This window comes from Myotis nattereri (assembly GCF_964212035.1).
Source record: "Myotis nattereri genome assembly, chromosome: 16".
NCBI lineage: Eukaryota > Metazoa > Chordata > Mammalia > Chiroptera > Vespertilionidae > Myotis > Myotis nattereri.
In genome coordinates this window covers 41,198,383-41,219,449 of record NC_138091.1, presented here as the reverse complement: position 1 = coordinate 41,219,449, position 21,067 = coordinate 41,198,383, and the positions used below count along the sequence as shown (strand labels likewise).

Here is a 21,067-nt window from a genome sequence, read left to right as displayed (position 1 = left end):
AGCTACCATCAGGGCCACTGCAGAGTGAGAGGCAGGGAGAGGGCGCCTGACAACACCCACCAAGAATTCTCCGCGGAGGCTCTGAAAGTGAGCTGTGCTTATCGGTGGGCATTTCCGGGAGCTCACTCACTCCTAAGATAGGTCCTGGGTGTAATGATGTGAAAGCAGACACTTCCTAGTGCTCTGGATGCTGGACAGGAGCAAAGCTGCCCTCGGTGCAGCCAAGGACACATTTCCCAGATCGCCTCCCCCCGCCGCTGCCCTCACCAGTGTAACCGCAGTGCGTGGAGGAAGGCCGAGAGGCCCTCCATGATCAGGAGGATGGCCACGGTCAGGGTGGCAAAGGCGATGAAGATGAAGAACAGCGCCAGACTTCCTGCCAAGCTCTTCACCTTCAGGCCCATGTGGATCACCATGGTCCAAAGCACCTCCGACAGCTCTGGGGACGGGGAGAGACATGACCTCTGGTTTATTTTGGGGAGCAGCACTGTGGGCCTTGCATTTTGCTCTGCCACTCCTCCCCTGGAGTGTTCCTTGCATTCTGGCTTCCCACGACTTGAGTGGGACTGCTGTGCATTGCTAACCTGGCGAAAGCGCTGATCCTCCCATCTGGACATCATTCTCTCTGGACTCTGGAGTCTGAATAATCCCAGAAACTTTTTATAACTCCCACTCTCTTTAAGGCCCCACCTGAGAGAGTGCCCAGAGAAGGGGAAAGCCATCATTTTTGATCTGAGAGAAATACACTCACGTGCGTGGGCGAGGCTGAGGGCCCAGAGCCGCAGGTACGAGGCAGTGTTGGAGATGCAGCCCAGGCAGTACTCGATGGTGTGGATGGCCTGGTGCACCATCGTGTCTCCAAAGTCAAACTGCGGTGGGGAAGCCAGAGAGAAGACGTAAGGCTGGGGGATGTGTGGAGTCTGGGCTGTGCCACATGGCCCTTTGCGCTCCATGGGCCAGGAGCCCCCAGTGTTGAACTCCAGTGGTGACTTCAGCTATGCCGTCCCCTGAAATCCTGCCTGGCTTAGTCCCCAACGGGGACACCCCCATTTCCCTCAATACACTACATTTTAATGAACTACGTCTTCATGAGATTCTTCTCAACACATCTGTTTTTCTCTCCTGGCTAGTCCGTGAGCTTAAGTGGAGTGTCTGTGAAGTTGAGAGCGCTCGGAGAAAATGGCGTTCCGGACTTTAAGGACCTTCCCTAGCCCACTCCCACCTGCTGATATATGAAGTCCCCAACTGGGAACACCGCTCTGAATAAGCCAGGGGAGCAGGAAGCCCCCCGGTTCTCAGTTGTCAGGCCCTAAACCTCCAGTCACTTCACTTAATTAGCTTAACAAACAACTGCACTCAAGATAACCAACCTCCTTTTTCTGTGTGACTTCTGCAAAGATGACACGGAAATTTTAGCAAAAGTTTTACCAATTCCACCCAGCTGGTGTGGTTCAGTGATTGGGTGTTGACCCATGAACCAGGAGGTCATGGTTCGGTTCCGGGGCAGGGCACATGCCCGGGTTGTGGGCTTGATCCGCAGTAGGGGGCCTGCAGGAGGCAGCCGATGGATGATTCTCTCTCATCATTGATGTTTTTCTCTCTCTCTCCCTCCCTCTCCCTTTCTCTCTCTGGAAATCAATAAAAACATATTAAAAAAAAAAGTTTTACCAATTCCTACTTGGACAGTGGATTAAGACCAGATAGAATATCGTTTGGTTTTTATTTCTGTTTTCATCACACTCCCTTTCTCCGTTTTCCTTCAACATCCAAAATCATTTCCAGAATAAAGGGGTGTGGCTGGAACAAGCTTCCAGGAGTTCACATGTAGGACTTTGCAAGCTCTGGAGAAGCAAGCATTTTCAGGGGAAAGAATACAGATCCTCTGGAAGCACCTGGTGCATTGCATGGCCTCCCACTCTCCCAGGTGGAGAAACCAACAGTTACTCTAGAACGGGAGGTCGTTCCATCCTGGGGGCCTCTCCCCACAGCCCAGCCCAGAACTCTAGGAGCAGAGGGACTCCCCAGCCTTCCCTGCCCTTGGTCAGGGTCTACTTTTCACTAGTTTCTTTCAGGACGTACAGGACTCCACACCCACAGTACACCAGAACTGCCCTGCAAACACATGAGGGCAGGGAGAGAGGGGGCTGGCCCCACCAAGATGCACTTCCAGGCCAAGTCTCATGTCTAACGGTGTCACTACTCGTCCCCCAGGAACCAAACCTGCCAATCAATCTTGACTGCCAATCTTCGCTAAGGGACTGCGACCTGTAGCTTTTACATTCTTAGCCTCTATTGGCCCTTCCTTTCTAACTCCTCCTGAAAATGCTTGCTTCTCCCAGGCCTTCCAATTTTTTCCTGACTCATAGCAGACTAGCTGGTCCCCATGCCTCCAGACTGTGCCCCCTCCCCAGTCCAGTATGTCCTCTAACATCTCCACTTCAGCAATCACATTTGTTGTGTCCCTTTTAGCTTCACCACCCTCTGATGGCCCCTTGTTGTCCAAACAATCTGTGGCTCATTTCTGCCAACCTCTAGTCTTACCTCTCATGAGTGCCCCACCTCCTGACTCTGAGCTTCAGCCAAGCTGAATACCCGTTTAATCCCTAAGCGTGATGGGCTTGCAGGCCTCTGTGTCTTCATGATAACTATTCATACTGATGGTTCTGCACCTCCCTCTCCCTCCACAGAGACTAAGCTCAGCAATAATTTCCTTAGGGAGCCCTTTCCTGGTCTCCTCTTCCCATCCCCACTCTGTTTTTCAGGTGCCCCTTTCTGTGTTCCCACAGCGTCCTGGGCACACTATGATCACAGCATCTACCGCCCAGACTGTTTCCTCAGTTTGTGGGGGAGCTCCTTGAAGGCAAGGACTGTGTTTTCCTTCTCTCAGTTCCTGTAGCACTGAACAGAGGCTGGACGCGTGGAGGGGGAACGGATGGATGGATGGGTTGGATGAGCACACCTGGTGAGATGGCACAGTAGGGAGAGGTGCCACTGATCCTTGCTGAATGGCTACAGTCTTCAAAGGTTTCCTAGACGATCACATGACCTGGCCCTGGTCTGCAACTGTACTGAGTGCCCCCCCGGGAGAGGGACCGCTGCTCCCACTGGGCTGGAGCAATGACCTGTATGCGGCAAACAGGTTTTCACAGCCAAGCAATATGGGAAAGTTCTAGGAGAAGTAGGCTGGATTTTTTAAGAATTCTGTTTTGTTTGAAATCTTTAGATAACTGTGACAGTTATCCAAATTTGTCTGTAGCAAACTAAACTGTGTCTGTGTTTGATAAAGTGTTATGACTACTTAGGAAGCTATGAAAACCAGAACCCTTAGGGATCTGGGGGGCCAGAGACTAGGGCAGCTGAATGACAGTCCATCTTGTTTCAATGTTCAACTCCCATGGGACACGGCTACAAATAAGGACTTTTCTGGCAATGACCATGGCATTTGGGTGCTCAGTTAGTATGACATTTAGAAAGAGCAGTGTTGTCGAGGAGATGTTACTGGGAGGGGCTGGCTCCTCACTAACATGGAACACACTCCCACATCCCTTCCTGGCGGCCCAGCCAGAGACTGCACAGGTGAGCGGTCCAGAGGAACACGCAGCTCCTGGGTGCCGGCAGCCTCTCCGCCTTTAGGAAGGCTGAGCACTGTCTGTTTTTACACAAAACAGCAAAGATTTTTCCCATTCCTATCAGCTGCCCCCTTACAGAGACCAGGAGAGCCAGGGAAGGGAAGGTCTTATGGGTCTAAGTATTTCAGAGAGAAATTTGGGGAGAAGATGTAAACAGTGCAGCATGGCCTTTAAAAAACCCGATTCCAAACTTGTATATTGCTAAGTGAGTTCTTGCTGAGCTAGAAGGCCTTCTCCAGATGCAGCCTGAACATGTTGCCAACTTTCTTTCTATTCGCTGTTACGATGCTCTGTGTGTGGCTAGTATCGCAGATGGGTTGTTTTTTACTGGGATACATCTAAGAGGCAAAGCCTCCTTTTGAACGCTACTTCCCACCTGGGTCACACAGAGGTAGAGCTGACCCCAAGGCGAGGGTCCAGCAACTGTCACTTCAAGCATCACCAAGCTGATGAGGGCAGCAGGAAGAGGCTGGCTGCATCTCAGACAGGGAGGAGGGGAAGCTTTACTCATAAGCACTCAGAGGACCAGGGAGGAAACAGCTACTCCCAGTGGCAGAGCGACCATACATAACATCACAGGAGAGGCAGGCAGAAGCCAATGGGATTTAACCCCCAAGGGGAGTCACTTCAAGAATGCCAATGTAGACATTACTTGTAGCTCCTTACAAAGCCATTCTCAGAGGTATTAGATCAGCGAAGTCAATGAAACAAAGACAGAGGTGACCCACATGAGATGCAGTTAATGGAGATGAGCTTTTCAGAACACAGATTCACGGACTGGTTAGAAATGCCAGTGAGATGCAGGATACGCGGGTGTCATGTGTGGCCCCCGGATGCAGCAGGGTCAGCAAAGTGATCACAAGGACGGGAAGACAAGCCCCAGATAAACATGAAGGCAAAGCAGCTTGTTTCTTACCGCTTCATCCTCGGTAGGCTTGAAAACACAAAGTTACACTTAGTGGGAAGCCGTGGCACACACAAGGTCAAGTCACGAGCACAAGACTACCATTGCTTCGTGGGGAGGACGGGTAATGTTAAGTGGGTCTAACATGTCGGAGGCAGCCTCCTCAGCATACAGGAAAGCAACATCAGCAGGATTCAGAGCAGTAAGACATATTTTTAAAAGGCACCCCAACCCCTTGCAATTTCTTTTTTAAAAGGTTATACACATAGTGAAAGTGGTCAGTCAGACTAAAAAGTCCAGTCACCTGGGGTCCTCAACTCCTATTTGCTTTAAAAAGAATACAATGAATAGATGAGATCCAAAAGTTCAGAGGCTTTGTGCTATGAGTGGTTAGGCAAAGACTGTGAGTTTAAAAAACTGAGCTTGGCGGTGGTGGTGTAGGAAAAGTCTAGCTTAGCCTTCCATTTTTCACTCTCCCTATAAAAAGTAGGCATTTTTAAAAGGCTCAAATGAAACATCTGCAACAAGAGCACTTCGGTGGGACGGGACTTCCAAAGCATCAGGGCTTACAGTTCCAACTGGAAGCGTCCTTGGAAGGCACAAGGGATGCGGATGCTGCCTGCGTGGGCTGTGTTCCTGGTAATAAGAGCTGGGAAGCTGGGGCCGACTCTGCCTCGGTGCCCAGGAGAGAGAGCAGTGGGTAATGGAGATCGGCATGCAACGCAGAAGTTAAGAAGTGGAACAACAGAAAAAACTGCTGCGGGCTCTGCCGGCAACACCTGGAGTTTACGGGGGCCCCTCGGAAAAAGCTGAGGTGCCCTGAGAGGTCCAGAAGGCAGGCTGATCATTAGATTAGATTTTCATTTTTCAAGGAGAAGACTGGAGCAAAGCCACTTAGGGACACAGACTAGGGCTGACCCAAAGTGGAAGGAGAGGAAGCCCACACCGCTGGATCTTACCTCTTCTGCATCTTCTGAATGGGTGGAGAGCTGGTCATGCTGAATAATCTCAGCATCCTCCTCTGTCGGTCCGTTGCCCACCCTGATCCCACCAAAGTTGACAGTTCCCTACACACATGAACAGAAAGAGTAGAATTTGCCTGGGCTTTAATATGACATTTTGTGAGGTGGGGAAGGGTGATGGTTAGTACATACAAACCTCAGAAAAATACATATTCTAACAACAAAAGCAAAACCAGCTGGTCAAACAGCTAAGTAAAAACAAACCACTGTTCCCACCCCAGCCACCGCCCCAGCCCCAGCCGCAACTGCATTTACCAACTCATCCTGATGGGAGGAAATATGCAGTTTTGCCTGCTGCACCCAGAGACACCAACCTTGCCTCGGTCAATGCTAATTAAGAATCCTGCTTGAATGGAAAAGCTTAATACGAACAGACTCTCACAGCAAGTGTAGCTCTATCTTCAAAGCTTTCAATGGCCTAAGTTTTCTTGAAACTGAATTAAAGAGTAGACTTTCTAAGAGGGAGGGGCACCGAATGACATGACGACTGTAACCTGGTCTGTCTGATAAGCTTTCAACAGGAGCCCCAAGAGTTCCAGCCACCTCTCCCAGAAATGTGCTAGTGCTGGCCTCTGCTCTGGAACAAAGGGAAGGGAAAGAAGCTTCATGTATGTCAGCTTCCTGCTAGAGAATACTGAATTTACAAAAAGAAAGAGGCTCCTTTCCTTCCGTGGAGGACTCTGGAGTGAAAACAACTCTTTCCGGGCCTGTGGGCAGATGCTGATGGGTGTGACTTCTCCTCACTTCCCAGGCATAGTTTTTAGTAGGGTCTCCAGAACCTGAATTTCTTACGTCAACCTGATTTGGAAAAGCTTAGGTTTGAGGCAAAAGGACTCTGTGGCTACAAAAAACTAGGCAGAACTGGGATTAAGTCTGACCGATATTAATTAGTGCTAACCTGCCAGAGTGAAAGGAGCTGAAGAAACAGCCCCTGGCCCTGGCCGGTGTTGCTCAGTTGGTTGAGCCTAGTCCCACACACCAAAAGGTCGCTGGTTCGATTCCCAATCCAGGCACATGTCTGGATTGCAGGCTCAATCCCCAGTAGAGGGCATGCTGGAGGCAGCTGATCAATGTTTCTCTTTCCCTCTCCCTCCCTCTCTAAAGCCAATAAAAACATACTTTAAAAAAAGAAATAGCCCCTAGGCCCACTTCATATAGTTTCTGTCTGGAGAACCAAACAAGGCAAGAGTTGGAAGATTGCTCTCCTGCAAAACGGCCTGGGCAAGCAGCACAAACAATGTGTAAGCAGGTTTGGACAACTGCTTGGAGGTCCCCACGCACACCTTCACCTGTTCTCAGTTACTGACCACCAGATCCCCCTGTGTGGACAAATGCTCTCTCCTAGCAGCGGTTCTCACGTGCTGGGTAGAGAACCATTGCATCAGAGTCACCTTGCAAGCTGCACTTCAGTACACAGAGACTCTCAAATACTATTCCCAGAAAGTGCAAATTCAGTAGGTCTGGGGTGGAACCTAGGAAATCTATATTAAAAATATATACCCTCAAGTACAAACTGTATAATCATTTTGATTGTTTATCAAAACTGAAAATGCATGCACCCTTTGAGACTCAGCAATCCAATCCCACCCACTATTGGGAACTTGTGTGTGAAATTTTATCAAGGATGTTCCCTGAATTGCTACTTGTAATAGCAAAGAACTGGGAACAATGAACACATCCATTAGTAAGAAAGTGATCACATAATTTTAGCAGATTCAGTAGAATGACCTATGGAATGCTGGGCAACTATAAAAAAGAGTAAGAATAACTATGACACAATCTCCAAGATACACTAAATTTTTAATAACTTAATCAAGGGACAAAATAGTGCTACAGTTTAAACACAATTCTGCTGTGTCTCAAAAACTATATGTACATACACATATGCACTTATCTCAGAAGATAATAGACATACACAGAAAAAAAATTGGAGGTAAAATGCTGTTAATAATACCCTTAAGGAGGAGAAGGGTTCTGGGGACAGGCAGGCTTTCGCTTTCAGTATTATTTGCATTTTCTCTACCCCCCTGCCCTAAATTTTTATTGGAGCCAAACTGACAACATATGCTGGGGAGTAAGATCTCAAATATTCCCTTATTTGCATTTCCTAACCAAGGTCACCTATTGCTTTAATTGTATTTTTTAATGTCAGTAGGGGATTCTCTGGGTCATAGGATTATAGATCATTTTTATTTTTTCTTCCACTTAACTGTTTTAATACCCTAAAAAACAGATGTCAAGTTCACCAGGTAATTCTGATATGAAGTCAGATTCAGGAACCACTGAGGCCCTGGGCACCTCCAGGTCACACAAGTATTAACCTGACAACCCTCAAAAGATGAACTGAAAGGGCAACGAAGGGCATGGGTGACGGAGAGGACGCCTGGGATGGGCTCTAGGGTACAGGAGGCAGCACCCAATAGTGCTTCAAGGCACTAAAGCACAAGGCCAGTTCTGAAGCTTCCCCCACTAGAGGATAGAGCGAGGGGCAGACAGGCTAAGCCTCCCAGCTAGACACTAGCGACTGTCCTTTCAGAACACAGGCTATGAGAGTTTTAGGAAGGGGGATGAGACACACACACACCAGCAGAAAAAAACACACAACTAAACTGTGACACAGGCTTACAGACAACCAAGAGGACACAGAACAGAACAAAAACAGATCCGTGTCATGTCCTCAGCACTTGGGGTCAAGAATCCAGAGTCCTTGTTAGAGAGTTATCATCCTGATGCCTTTAGGCTGCTCTCCAGATGTTTGACTAAAAAAACTAGTGGGCTAAGAAGACCCTATGAATGTGGAGGTTTCTAGACTGGGGACTTTTAACTTGAATAGTATGAAAGAAGAGGATGCCAGATTTAAAAGCATCAAGACTGATGCATCAGAAGCACACCTTAAAAACATTAAGACTAGCAGAAAGAGAGCCCATAGAAAGAATGTAAATACATGGATAGTTTGTATTCTAAGTGTTTTTAATATTTTTTTTTCTTATAGGCAAAGAGAAAGTTCCTACTTGATAATAATTTAAGTAGCAATATTAAAATATCTTCTTATTCAAAATATCAGCCCTCTTAGACTAGTTCTAGAAGGATGATCATAGTTTTCAAAGTTTAAAGTGATCAGAAACACCTAATGAAGGAAATGGTTATCCATCTAAGTATTTCATTTTCTTTTAAAGGAGTACGATGCTACTAGAACACAACAGTACATGAATGTTCACTACTGGTGAGACTTAAAAATCCGATAGATTCATTACATAGAATAGACTGTACTAGTTTAATATTAGGGCATTGTAAGATTTTGGTTAAGTGATGTTTGTAAGGACAGATATTGAAATGCTTAACATTCAAATTGCTGATACTGAATTATAAGCTAGTATAGGAAGAAGGAAAGATCAAAACAGAGATGACTCTGGTTATTACCCCAGATGTACAAGACACACAAGACACACGGCAGAGCAGAGTTCTCACTGGAGCAGCTGAGGACGTGAGGGTAGAAATGTATAAGCTTCCAATGGAAGGAGACTAAGTCACAGCTAAAATGGGCCAAATGTCCAAGCATCTTTGGAAGCAGACCTTTAAGTGTCGGGAAATCAAGAATCACCGAGATGTTTTTGCTCCGGGCTGAAAAATCACCCAATACTGGTCACAAAATACAGACATGAAAGTGAATGGGTCCAAGAGCGCCATCTTGGATTAAGACAATGGGACCCGGAGAGGGTACAACAGCCACTCTGCTTCCATAACCATGACTGTACTTACATATCTGAACAGAAACTTAGTAGGCCAAGGGTAAAGATGATATCAGAATCTACTCATAAGAGGTGGAACTCTTTTCTATCATCTCAGTGAGTAACAAGAGCACACATGTCCCACGCTCTCAATATAGTTAACAAGAATTCTGCTGCACTGTTTGCCACCTCTTTACACAAAATGTGATGGTTTGTTGGTTTAAATTCACTCACTGTTGCAGCCGCTGCTGCCTCTAGTCCCTGTTGGCTCGGGGTTGGGCTGACTGGGGCCTCCACAGGTTGCCCTTCCTGATAGTGAAGGGAAGAAAAGAGGAAGGGAGAAGAAAACAAAAGAGGGAGGGAGTGAAGGGGGAGACGAATGCAGGGGACATGGAAGGGTGAAGATGGTCAGAAAAGGGAGAAGGAGGGTCTTGTAACTCAGCTGCTCTCCAACAGGAATAATAATCTAACAGCCATATGAGAGTCATGCAAAAAGATCTTTTGGATTTTATCACAGTGTAATAAATAAGCATTACTGCATAGCTAGACGTGAACATTTGGCAACTTAAGCGCGCGCGCGCGCGCGCGTGTGTGTGTGTGTGTGTGTGTAGAATTCACATGCACACATACATTAAGTAAACACAAGTATGTATGCTGCTTTTTAAAAAGAAAAAACAACATGCTTCAAGCCAAATCTTTCCCCCGGATGTTTTGGTTGGTGAGAGCATCATGGTCTTATTTCAAAAGAAAATGTCTCAGTGTCAGCCCTGTGGTTGCCCAGGCAAACCACATGAGTGGGTTCACACGGGTGCAGCTCTTGCTACTTTGTTGTGTCTGATGCTGCATCTAGACAGGCCCAGACCCGGATTTTGCTGAGCACAGCACGAGCAAAACATGACCAGGAGAGGTAAACCCTTAGGACTTATTCTCTATACCCGAGCTACTCAAAGCTGAATCCAGATGTCCAGGCAACAAAAACACTTTTTGATTTCAGCAGGTCCAGTGCTCATGCTGGGATATGACACAAATGCACTTAAAGAGTATATAGACTTATGCACAATTCATTAGATCCAATGAGGAATTGTCTTGATCTTAAAAAAATATATAGTAACTTTCAGCAACAGAAATATACCCACCAAATGCTTCCTCCTCAAATACTGATGGCGAAGGACCAGAGGTTTAAACAGTAGCATCCATGGTACACACAGCAATGCGACCACAACTAGGAAACACTGAACTCCTTTCTGCAAAGAAGGACAAGGCACATCACATTAATCAAACATGCAGTTTCCAATTCCAGCACAAATTACCCCCCAAACAGTACTCTCTTACTGACTTGTGAACAATGCTATCCAGATTCTCAAAATAATTAGCAGATGTGGCAAAGCCCAGGAATTGTCCCATAGGACGAGAGTTATTATTCTACCCTTTCTGATACAAAAATTATAGTAGACCCTCCCAAGTAAGGAGGACAGGCTGAATTTAGATCTGGATGCATGAATTGAAAACCAAATCCTACAGAAAGGGATTTAAGTTTTTTTTAGGGTAACAGAAACATCTAACTTCCGGACCTAGGATAACCACCTAAGACAGTCCACTTCTGGGCTGACGCACCTGCCCAGAATATAGCATTGAATTATGAATGTCCTCGTAGTTAAAGACGAACATGTTTATGAAATGGATCAGAAGGCTTGGTGCTTTCTCAGATGTAAAAGCGTCATAAGCTGTCCACTTGTAAAAAATAAGGATAACCAAGTAGCCAAACAAAGAGGTCATGAAGATTATTTCAGGAATAAACCCAAAGTAGATATTCAGGGGCTTCTTGAAATAGCTAAAAAGGAAGAGAGAAAAAAAACGTGAGAAGTGAACAGACCCAGGGCCACCCCTACACCAAGTGGAGCCCTCACTAAATTTTCTCCTATGGCTCCCTCAATTCTGTCTTTATTACTTTAAGAAGCAAGAGCCAGAAGCACTGGAGGCAACAGAGACAAACAGTATTAATGCTGACTTCCAAACTTTTGGACCTTGAACAGTTCCAGTACCATCCTCTCCATTCTCCCATGAGAGAGAGATTGGAAAATCTAGTACATTCCAAGACACAGTTCAAAATTTCATGCGAGTTATACATCAAGAAAAAAAATAATTCACTCACTTTGATGAAAATTACACTAGGTTCTCTCAAAGATCTTCACTGCAATTGTAAATTTTTAAGGGACTAATATTAAGTAAGCCCCATTTCTTAAAAGCACTTTTTTTTTTTTTTAACACAGAACAGGGTTCTGAGTTACTAATCCCTCCCCCAAAATGCCATGAATTTCTTAGGCAAAAGCATTACCTAAACTATGCACATTCTTATGACAGAAACAGAGAGACTCACATATGGTTGAAAAGGCTCAGACCTACTCCAAACATCATGTGGATGATACCAAGGATAACGGACATCTTCATCTTAAAGGAGTTGAGGAAGGTCAGTTTATTAGTAGCAATGTTCCAAATCTGTCACAACCCAAGGAAACAAAAGGATATTACAAAGAGTGCTCCAATGGAAAAATAGTCACCCATTTAAAAAATAGGGCTGTTTTTTAATTATGGAAAATTCTAAACACATTCTTAAGTAGAGAGAATAGTATAACAGACAACTCCCACATGGACATCACATATTTTCAACAATTATTATTCACCTATGCACTCTTGGTCAATCTGGCTCCATCATACCCCCAACCCACTCCCCACCTCCATATTATTCTGAAGCAAAATCCAGGTACCATATAATTTTACTGTAAATATTTCAGTACAGATCTCTAAAAAGGATTCATTTTAAGAACATGACCACAATACTATTGTCACACCCTAAAACAGTAACAATGATTCCTTAATATCATGAAATTTATAGTCAGCATTCAAACTTCCCTGGATTGTGTCCAAATACTTTTTAATAACTTATTTATTCAAAGTAAGGTCCAGACAATGCCTATACACCGTGACTGTTGATATAGCATTAAAGTCTTAATCTACAGGTTTTCCCTCCAGCTCTCATTTTTTATTCCTTACAAAATATTTGTTGAAGAAATTGGGTCAGTTACCCGGTTATGTGTAGATGTTTCCACAATCTTGTGTTTTACTGATCATGTCCCTGCGGTGCTGTCGATCCATCTACTTTTTTTTTTTTTTTAAAGAAGCTTTATTTGTTTATTTTTAAATATATTTTTATGATTTCAGAGAAGAAGGGAGAGGGAGAGAGAAACCATCAATGATGAGAGAGAATTATTGATCAGCCTCCACTCCCCCTACTGGGGATCGAGCCTGCAACCCAGGCATGTGCCCTTGACTGGAATCGAACCGGGCCCATTTAGTCCCCAGGCGGACACTCTATCCACTGAGCCAAACTGGCTAGGGCAGTCCATCTACTTTTAAAATATTAATTGCCTTAAGCTTTATCCCCTAAGGCCTGGATGCCTGTAATACTTTCCTGACAGTTCTGCTGCCAGATAACATGGCCATCAGATAACATTTCCTAAATTGTGACTCTGACGCAGTCATTTCCCTGAGCCAAAACCTCCCCCTGAATCCCCACCACCATCTCTAGGCTAAAGTGCAAAATCTGTAGCCTGACAAGCAGGATCTTCTACCATCTAGCCTGGCATCATTTTTTTCTGAACTGGCCTCTTCGTAAAGCTGATTCTCAGTGACCTCTAACCTGAAAAGTTGTGACTCGTTCTCTCTCCAGCCCCAATCTCACCTGAAATTCAGCTCTACAACTCCAGCTGCCTGACAGACATTTTTCTGAGTGTCCCCCACAGTCACTTCAAACCCAATATCTACCCTGTCAGTATCCAATGGAATATCTACAAAAAAAATTTTGTAACTACAGAAACTATATAAATGTGAAGAAATATTATTAGACTCTAAACTACTTGAGGGGAGGAATTATGTCTTAAAGTTCTGTGTTTCCCCCGGAAGGCACTATGCCTTGCAGACAATAGGGATTCATAAACATTTGTTAAATGCATATGTAACATGCTATTAAACTTCTCCAAGCCTGTTTCCTTATCTGTATAATAGAGATAGCATCATCTACCCGATAAATTAAGGATAAATCAGATATGCTGAGGGCTCAGGACATATTTCTGGCCCATAGTAAGCATTTCAGTAACATTAATTTCTCTAATAATTAAAATAATCAACTCTGTATCTCCCCACTTTTTTTTTTTGCAAACACTTCTCCTCACCTAACAATCTAAAGTATTTTTAGCCGAAACCAGTTTGGCTCAGTGGATAGAGCGTCGGCCTGCGGACTGAAGGGTCCCGGGTTCGATTCCGGTCAAGGGCATGTACCTGGGTTGCGGGCACATCCCCAGTGGGGGATGTGCAGGAGGCGGCTGGTCGATGTTTCTCTCTCATCAATGTTTCTGACTCTCTATCTCTCTCTCTTCCTCTCTGTAAAAAATCAATAAAATATATTTTAAAAAAAAAGTATTTTTAAAGGCAGATTATTTCCCATTTTATTTTATTATTATTATTAATCCTCACCTGGAGATATTTTTCCATTGAATTTAAAAAAATATGTGTGTGTGTGTGTATATATATATAAAACCAATAAATATTATATATATGTTATATATATATATAATATTTATTGGTTTTATATATATATTGATTTAAATATCTTTGTTGATTTCAGAGAGTAAGGGAGAGGGAGAGATAGAAACATCAATGATGAGAGAGAATCATGGATCAGCTGCCTCCAGCACCCCCCACCCCACTAGGGATCAAGCCCGCAACCCGGGCATGTGCCCTTGACTGGAATTGAACCTGGGACCCTTCAGTCTGCAGGCTGACGCTCTATCCACTGAGACAAACCAGGCAGGGCTCCATTGATTTTTAGGGAGAGTAAAAGAGAGAGGGAAAGGCAGAGAGAAACATGGATGTAAGAGAAACACATCGACTGGTTGCCTCCTACAGAAGCCCTGACCAGGGCCTGCCTGGGTTGGGGAGGAGCCTGCAACCAAGGTATGTGCCCTTTACTGGAATTGAACCCTTTGGTCTGCAGGCCAGTTGCTTTAGTCACTCAGCCAAACAAGGTAGGAACAATTTATTTCCCATTTTAATAAGAAACCTTAATCTCTCTGGGCCATAATGTTTCCCACCTGAAATTTTATAATCGTTACTGTCTAACACTTCCTCTTCAGTTCCTCTACCCCCTTTCTTAGGCACACAAAACAAAAGATTTAATCACACTTATTTGCCTAAGTATTTGAAAAAAATAATTAAATTCTGGGATAAGTTCTTATAGTGTGTAAAGATAAGAATAGAAGTTGAAACCCAGAGGAAGAGCTATTTCTGTTCTGTGAAAAAGACAAACAAATTAAGTTAAATAAATTAAACTGGGAAGAAGTCTTGAAAAATCAATCTTCCCAGAGTAAATATTACTAACCACCTCTGAAATTAGCAATGCAGGAAAAATTATTTTGGCTTCCCAAGGCACTTGGGTCTTTTATGGCTTTGAAGTACACTGAACAGATAAACCAAGGTTTTCCAAAAATATATATGTCAACTAAAAACCAAATAACTATTTATCTTCACTTTATTCTCTCACTTTAGGGTCACAATTTAACATTTTAGTGTTAGACATATAGGAAAGAAGTGCTCTTACTGGATCGATGCCAAAAGGGTATGGTCCACCAAAAACTCCAGGGACAGCTGGGTCCAACTGGAGCACAGGGTTCCCCCGAAGCGTCTCCTCCCTAAATTAGGAGGAAAGTTGCATTTATTTATTTATTTATTTTTTTAAAATATATTTTATTGATTTTTTTACAGAGAGGAAGGGAGAGAGATAGAGAGTTAGAAACATCGATGAGAGAGAAACATCGGTCAGCTGCCTCCTGCACATCTCCCACTGGGGATATGCCCGCAACCCAGGTACATGCCCTTGACCGGAATCGAACCTGGGACCTTTCAGTCCGTAGGCCGACGCTCTATCCACTGAGCCAAACCGGTTTCGGCTGCATTTATTTTTTTTATCAACAGAAACTGACCCCAAAAGAAACTATCTCTTCAATAAAAAGAATAGGGACGAGCATCTGAGATGAGAGGGGATCAGAGATAACAACAACAACAAACTTAAACACATACACACAACCAGGTAGGGAATTTGGAGAATCTGCTTTTAATGTATAAAAGAACCAATGTGCCTATTTTAGCCTCAGCTCCTTGAGACTGCTGAGCAAACCACAAAGTTTGTGGAGGATAAATAAGAGGAGACGCTGCATTCTTCTGAAACAGAGACGTCGCCAACCAGCTCCTAAAGACGTGTTAGTTTACCACCTGTCTGGAAAATCAGAGGTGAATATGAAAGGAATAAGCTTTGACTTTTAGCTTCTTTTGCAACTTACGTCCAATTAGATATGAACATTGGCCGTACGCTCCAGGACGATCCAAAGATATTGAGAGACTTGGAAAAGCAATCATTGTAGATGAGGCCAGTGTAGATGGAGAACACACCCATCAACAGAATAATGTACCGTCCGCTGAACACAGTGCTAAACATCTGGGAACCAGAAGAAAGAAGTCAATGAAATGTACTTGCTGTAGCTCATGTTGGGACAACGTTGTTTAGAAAACACTATACCCTTCCCTTCATACCACTTAACCCCATCCTGGGTCAGAGAGCTTGAAGTAAAGATCAAAATACAATGCAAATAAGAAATTTACTTTCACAGTATGTGGTCTCTTTAAGTGTTAAAATGAATATAACGTCTCTATAAATTCATGACAGAAGACTTCCAGATCATAATTTTCATAATGAATGCTGGAGGAATTATAAAATTTCAGTCTACTGCAAGATATAACTTAAACATTACCTCATTCTCATTCTTCTGGGAGAGGATCCGGCTCTCCCTTAACACCATCCATACAGCAAACAGGGTCATCAAAATGCCATGGCCAAAGTCCCCAAACATCACAGCAAATAGGAAAGGGAAAGTGATGATGGTATATGGAGCTATAAAGAAACCAAAGGATGTCAGATGGGTACCAGACTTACTGGGATGATCACTTTGTAAGGTGTATAAATGTCTAATCACTATGTTGTGCACCTGAAACTAATATGGTGATGTTTGTCAACTGTAATAAAAAAATTAATTAATAAAAAAAAACAAGGGGGAGAGAATGGGCGATATCTATAATACTATCAACAATAAAAAATATCCTATATAATAAAAGCCTAATATGCTAAGTGTCCGGTCATTCATTCAACCAATCAAAGTATAATATGCTAATAATATGTTAAGGCAGTTCAACCACTCACTATGACATGCACTGACCACCAGGGGGCAGACAGTTGATGGTCGACCAGTTGCTATGCTGCGCACTGACCACCAGGGGGCAGATGCTCAATGCAGGAATGCCCTCTGGTGGACAGGGTGCTCCCATGGGGGAAGTGCTGCTCAGCCAGAAGCCAGGCTCATGGCTGGCGAGCGCAGTGGTGGTGGCAGTGCTAAGGATGTCTGAATGACAGTTTAGGCCTGCTCCCCTAAGCTGTCAGTCAGATATCCCCGAGGGCTCCCAGACTCCAAGAGGGCGTAGGCCATGTTGAGGGACACCCCCCCCCTGCAGTGCATGAATTTCGTGCACTGGGCCTCTAGTATTAAAATAAAGCAAAGAGGGGCAGAATGGGGACATCTGTAATAGTGTCAACAATAAAAATAAAAAATTTTTAATTAAAAAAAAAAAAAAAGGAGGAAAAAGACAAAGCACAGAAAACCGTAACAACTCCCAACCCATCACATTCCTCTCTGTAAGCTAAGGTCAATATAAGGTGACTTTGCACTCCCAGAGAAAATCTTCCCTGGCACTGTGCACCTCACCAAGTAGCTCTGATAACATCTGAGCTACAGCTAGAGTTTGAAACAAAGAACACAGGAAGTGAAAGCTTTGCCTCTAGCACTGGCAACAATGTGGTTTGTTCTCTAATTCCTTTTTTCTTATCCCTGGGACACTGCTCCTGGAGCAGGCAGCTTTCTTCTCTGTGCAGCAACCATTTCCCAGCTGAATAAAGCTACTGGGTGAGCAGGAGAAAGCCCAGCACCCGGGGCAAAGCAGGTCCGGAAGAAGGCTCCAGCTGAAAATGAATTCTGACTCTTGACTTAATAATTAACTCTCCAAACAGAGGAGAAATCTGCTTTGTGCCTAACATGGTCAATAATTGCTATATTTTCTCTAACCTGGAACAGGGAAGCCACTTTAAAATGTCAGATATCTTGGGGAAAAAACTTTTGCTTAAAGCAGTTCCTACAAATGGTGTGCTAGAGAAAGCCAGGTGTTTTATATCTGTAAAACATATACACAGAAAAATCCAATCCACAGAGCTCATGCCTATAAAACCACTTCTTTTTTTAATATGTAAGGGTTTTCTCCTTTTGATGGGAACTTGAATGAGGTAATTTCTATAATTCTTTCAAATTTTAATAATAAAAATTATGAAAATTTTACACAGTCAAATTTTGCTTCATAATCAACGAAGTTCTCCAAATAACCTGTTCTGTAAAAAACAGAGAACAGGAGTTAAATGGGCACCTCTTCACAGGAGTTACACTCGTGCTGAGGTCTTGACATCTTTCGTTTTAAGCCAGTTGTTAACAGCATTTAAAGTGAGGCATTAAAGGATAAAACAAACAGCCGGGCCGGCGTGGCTCTGCAGTTGAGCACAGACCTATGAACCAGGAAGTCATGGTTCGATTCCTGGTCAGGGCACATGCCCATGAGTTGTGGGCTTGATCCCCAGTGTGAGGTGTGCAGGAGGCAGCCAATTGAAGATTCTCTCTCATCACTGATGTTTCTCTCTCTCTCTCTCTCTCTCCCCCTCTCTGAAATAAAAATATATATATTTAAAAGTATATATATGACAAGCAAAAAATAAAACCTCTGGAGGGACACGATGCAAGCTTTTTTTTACCTGGATTTATCTCTCGGTAAGTTCCAATTCCATAAGCATCTACTATGTTCTGAAAGCCATATGTGAACTTGTTCGTTTTGTTATAGGTTGGGGGAGTCTGGTTTGTCTGCATCCTGTTCAAAATGGAGGGCACGGTGGACCCGCTGTGCTCCTGGCAAACATTAAGCACATATATCAAATTAGGTCATGCTCCTAAATGTGGTGATCTTACACAGGCATGCATATTATCAAACCCATCCACCTGTATGCATAAAATGTGAGTATTTTATTTTATGTAAATTGTATCTCAATCTTCCCCAGTCTTTGGGGAAACTGAAACTAGGTATAAAATTTACAATGAAAGATTTAAATTAAGTCTTGGGAAGAAAATCCTTACTGTAAAAAAATGTTTAATTCTAAAATGAGTAACCGAAGTAACCATGGAACCTCTTTCTCTGGAGGCATCCTCACCTGCCTTCCTAGGACTATCATTGTTCTCTCCTCTGTTTATGGAGGAAGCAACGCACATTCTCTGACTTTCCTCCCGCACCACCTGCTCTAAACTCCCGAATCCTTGCGGTCTAGCTGAGCACGCTTATTCAAAGTGGCTGCTGGTCACCAGATCCAAAGGTCTTTTCTCCCATGTGCAAGCCCCTGACTCTTTCTGGGTGAAACCTTGATTCCACAGGAGTCCCCTCCTGCTCACTAACCACGCTTTTTATGTCTTTGCTGGCTTTCCTCCTCTGACTATCCCCAAACAATGCAGGGCCCCCAACGTCCCGTCTTTAGCTTCCTTACTTTCCTTCTTTGAGGTCTCACTCCCTTCCACTCTCATGAATCCACATCTTTCATTGTGCCTTTTCTATCAAGAACCTGTCCTATTACCTGCTTGACATTTCCGTGTGGACTTCTGTCCAGCCTCTCGATGTGATTGAAACTGAACTTACCATTTTCCCCCTAAGTTTCTCTTGCTGAGCTTTTACTTCCATTAACGGAACCATTATCCTACCAGGCACCCAGCTTTGATGCCTCAGAAACATTTATGTTTATTTCTTCTTGTACTGCTCCCCCACGTTGCTAAAAACCAAGTTTACCTAATTGATTCTTCCTTCAGAATGCCTCACAAATTCATCATTATTTTCTTTTCCTATTGTCAGCTCTTTCCTCAGGGGCCCTGACAGTTTACTACTCTGTGTTTAACATAACTTCCTAATTGACCCCCACCTACAGACTCTCTACTCCCCAATCCAACCAAGATGCTACAATAGGTTACTCCTTTCAAACTGCTTTGGTCATGTCCTTTCACTGCTAAATGATTTCTACAGCCTCTCCATTCCTTTTGAAATAGAATTTAAAAAGTAATCTGATATTTTAAAACCTTTCTCAATTAGGTTCTACCTAATCACGTTCACATCCTAGTATTTCAGTTTGCCCATTATAATCCCGTTTTTGCCCAACCATGAATGTCGTACTGTACTTCCTGCCTTTGTCCATATTTTCTTCTCATCATTGTAAATCGACATCTCGCCCATTCTTCAAAGCCCCAGTGCCACCTTCTTGAAGCTTTTGTTCAATCATCTTAGTTGCACATACCACTCTGAGTACAGACTGTCTTCGGTACAGTCTGACTGTATGTTTGCCTGTCAGCCTCTCCAAGGAAATTGTAAGGTAGTTGAGGGCTTATTTTTTACTAGTACATCTCTAACTAGATCAGCGCTTTGAACAGAGCAGTACTTCTAACTACTAAGTGAGTCTGCCAGGGTCATACCACAGGTTATACCAGGGGTGGGCAAACTTTTTGACTCGAGGGCCACAATGGGTTCTTAAACTGGCCCAGAGGGCCAGAACAAAAGCATGGATGGAGTGTTTGTGTGAACTAATATAAATTCAAAGTAAACATCATTACATAAAAGGGTATGGTCTTTTTTTTCAATAGTTTTATTCATTTCAAACGGCCGGATCCGGCCCGTGGGCCGTAGTTTGCCCACGGCTGGGTTATACTAATGGACCGAGAATGTGGATTAGGAAATTGACATTGTGGTCATGAGCTACCCTGAAGAATCATGGATACATGATTAAGTTATTTAACCTTTTTTTTTTTTAAGTACAATTTCCACATTTGGAAAAAAAGGACACATATGCAAAATGCATTGTCAGGACACAAGATGTGTATATTGAAGAACTCTGAAAGTAAAAATGCCATAAAAATGTGGATAGTTAATGTTACTGTTGATGGGAACCTCTTTTCTTAGCTATAGGCTGCACTGCTTGCTGTGGGGGACTCACCGTGCCCCTTCTGAGTGCAAACTGGATGGAGTCAAGTTCAGTGACAGGGCACCAGACCTCTGCAATCAGACACTTCTGGGTCACGTCTATGTTGCACAGGTTCAGGGTGTGGTAGATGGCCTTCATCTTCCGCACTTTGATGAACCAGACACGGATGTTCTTAGCAGCAGCCTGCAGAACCCTCTGGCGGTGATCCTCCGTTTGATTCAAAACCTTTGAGAGAGAAAGGAACATGGGAGGGATCCTTCTAACACCAGTCTTAAGTCTCAGGATATGAATGGCAAAAGGCACAACTTTCTGAGAAGGGTTGCTGGGAATCTGTTTTGTTTTTGTTTTTTTTTCTTCCTTTGACTAGAATGACTTTTTTTAGGGGTCAAATTACAAGAAATTAGAGTTCTAGTTACTAACATTTGTTTTTATTTAGCTCCAAGCTCAAAAGAAGCCTGATAAAATGGTTTCTACCTTTACACTATACCTTTCATCTTACCACCAAATCTATGGCACAACAATGTAGGTCATTGGCTTTTACTTGGCCCATTAAAGAGTGGTGACTTTCCAGGTGGAGC

At 43.7% G+C, this 21,067-nt stretch overlaps 1 protein-coding gene across 3 annotated transcripts in view; it reads right to left on the bottom strand.

Moving 5' to 3' along the window:
- ATP6V0A1 (ATPase H+ transporting V0 subunit a1) overlaps positions 1-21,067 on the bottom strand; it is a 58,597-nt gene that overhangs the window by 11,566 nt on the left and 25,964 nt on the right. Inside the window, exons 10-22 of one of the 3 annotated variants that reach the window (XM_081109422.1) lie at positions 20,502-20,714; positions 18,237-18,387; positions 16,144-16,283; positions 15,676-15,830; positions 14,937-15,027; positions 11,661-11,779; positions 10,898-11,114; positions 10,420-10,527; positions 9,518-9,592; positions 5,493-5,600; positions 4,546-4,563; positions 752-869; positions 268-439 (exon numbers count right to left, since the gene is read on the bottom strand). In XM_081109422.1, the coding sequence (XP_080965548.1) occupies positions 268-439; positions 752-869; positions 4,546-4,563; positions 5,493-5,600; positions 9,518-9,592; positions 10,420-10,527; positions 10,898-11,114; positions 11,661-11,779; positions 14,937-15,027; positions 15,676-15,830; positions 16,144-16,283; positions 18,237-18,387; positions 20,502-20,714 (1,685 nt within the window). Of the gene's footprint in view, positions 1-267; positions 440-751; positions 870-4,545; positions 4,564-5,479; positions 5,601-9,517; positions 9,593-10,419; positions 10,528-10,897; positions 11,115-11,660; positions 11,780-14,936; positions 15,028-15,675; positions 15,831-16,143; positions 16,284-18,236; positions 18,388-20,501; positions 20,715-21,067 lie in introns of all 3 variants that reach the window. The other 2 variants (XM_081109423.1, XM_081109424.1) reach the window with 2 other exon arrangements.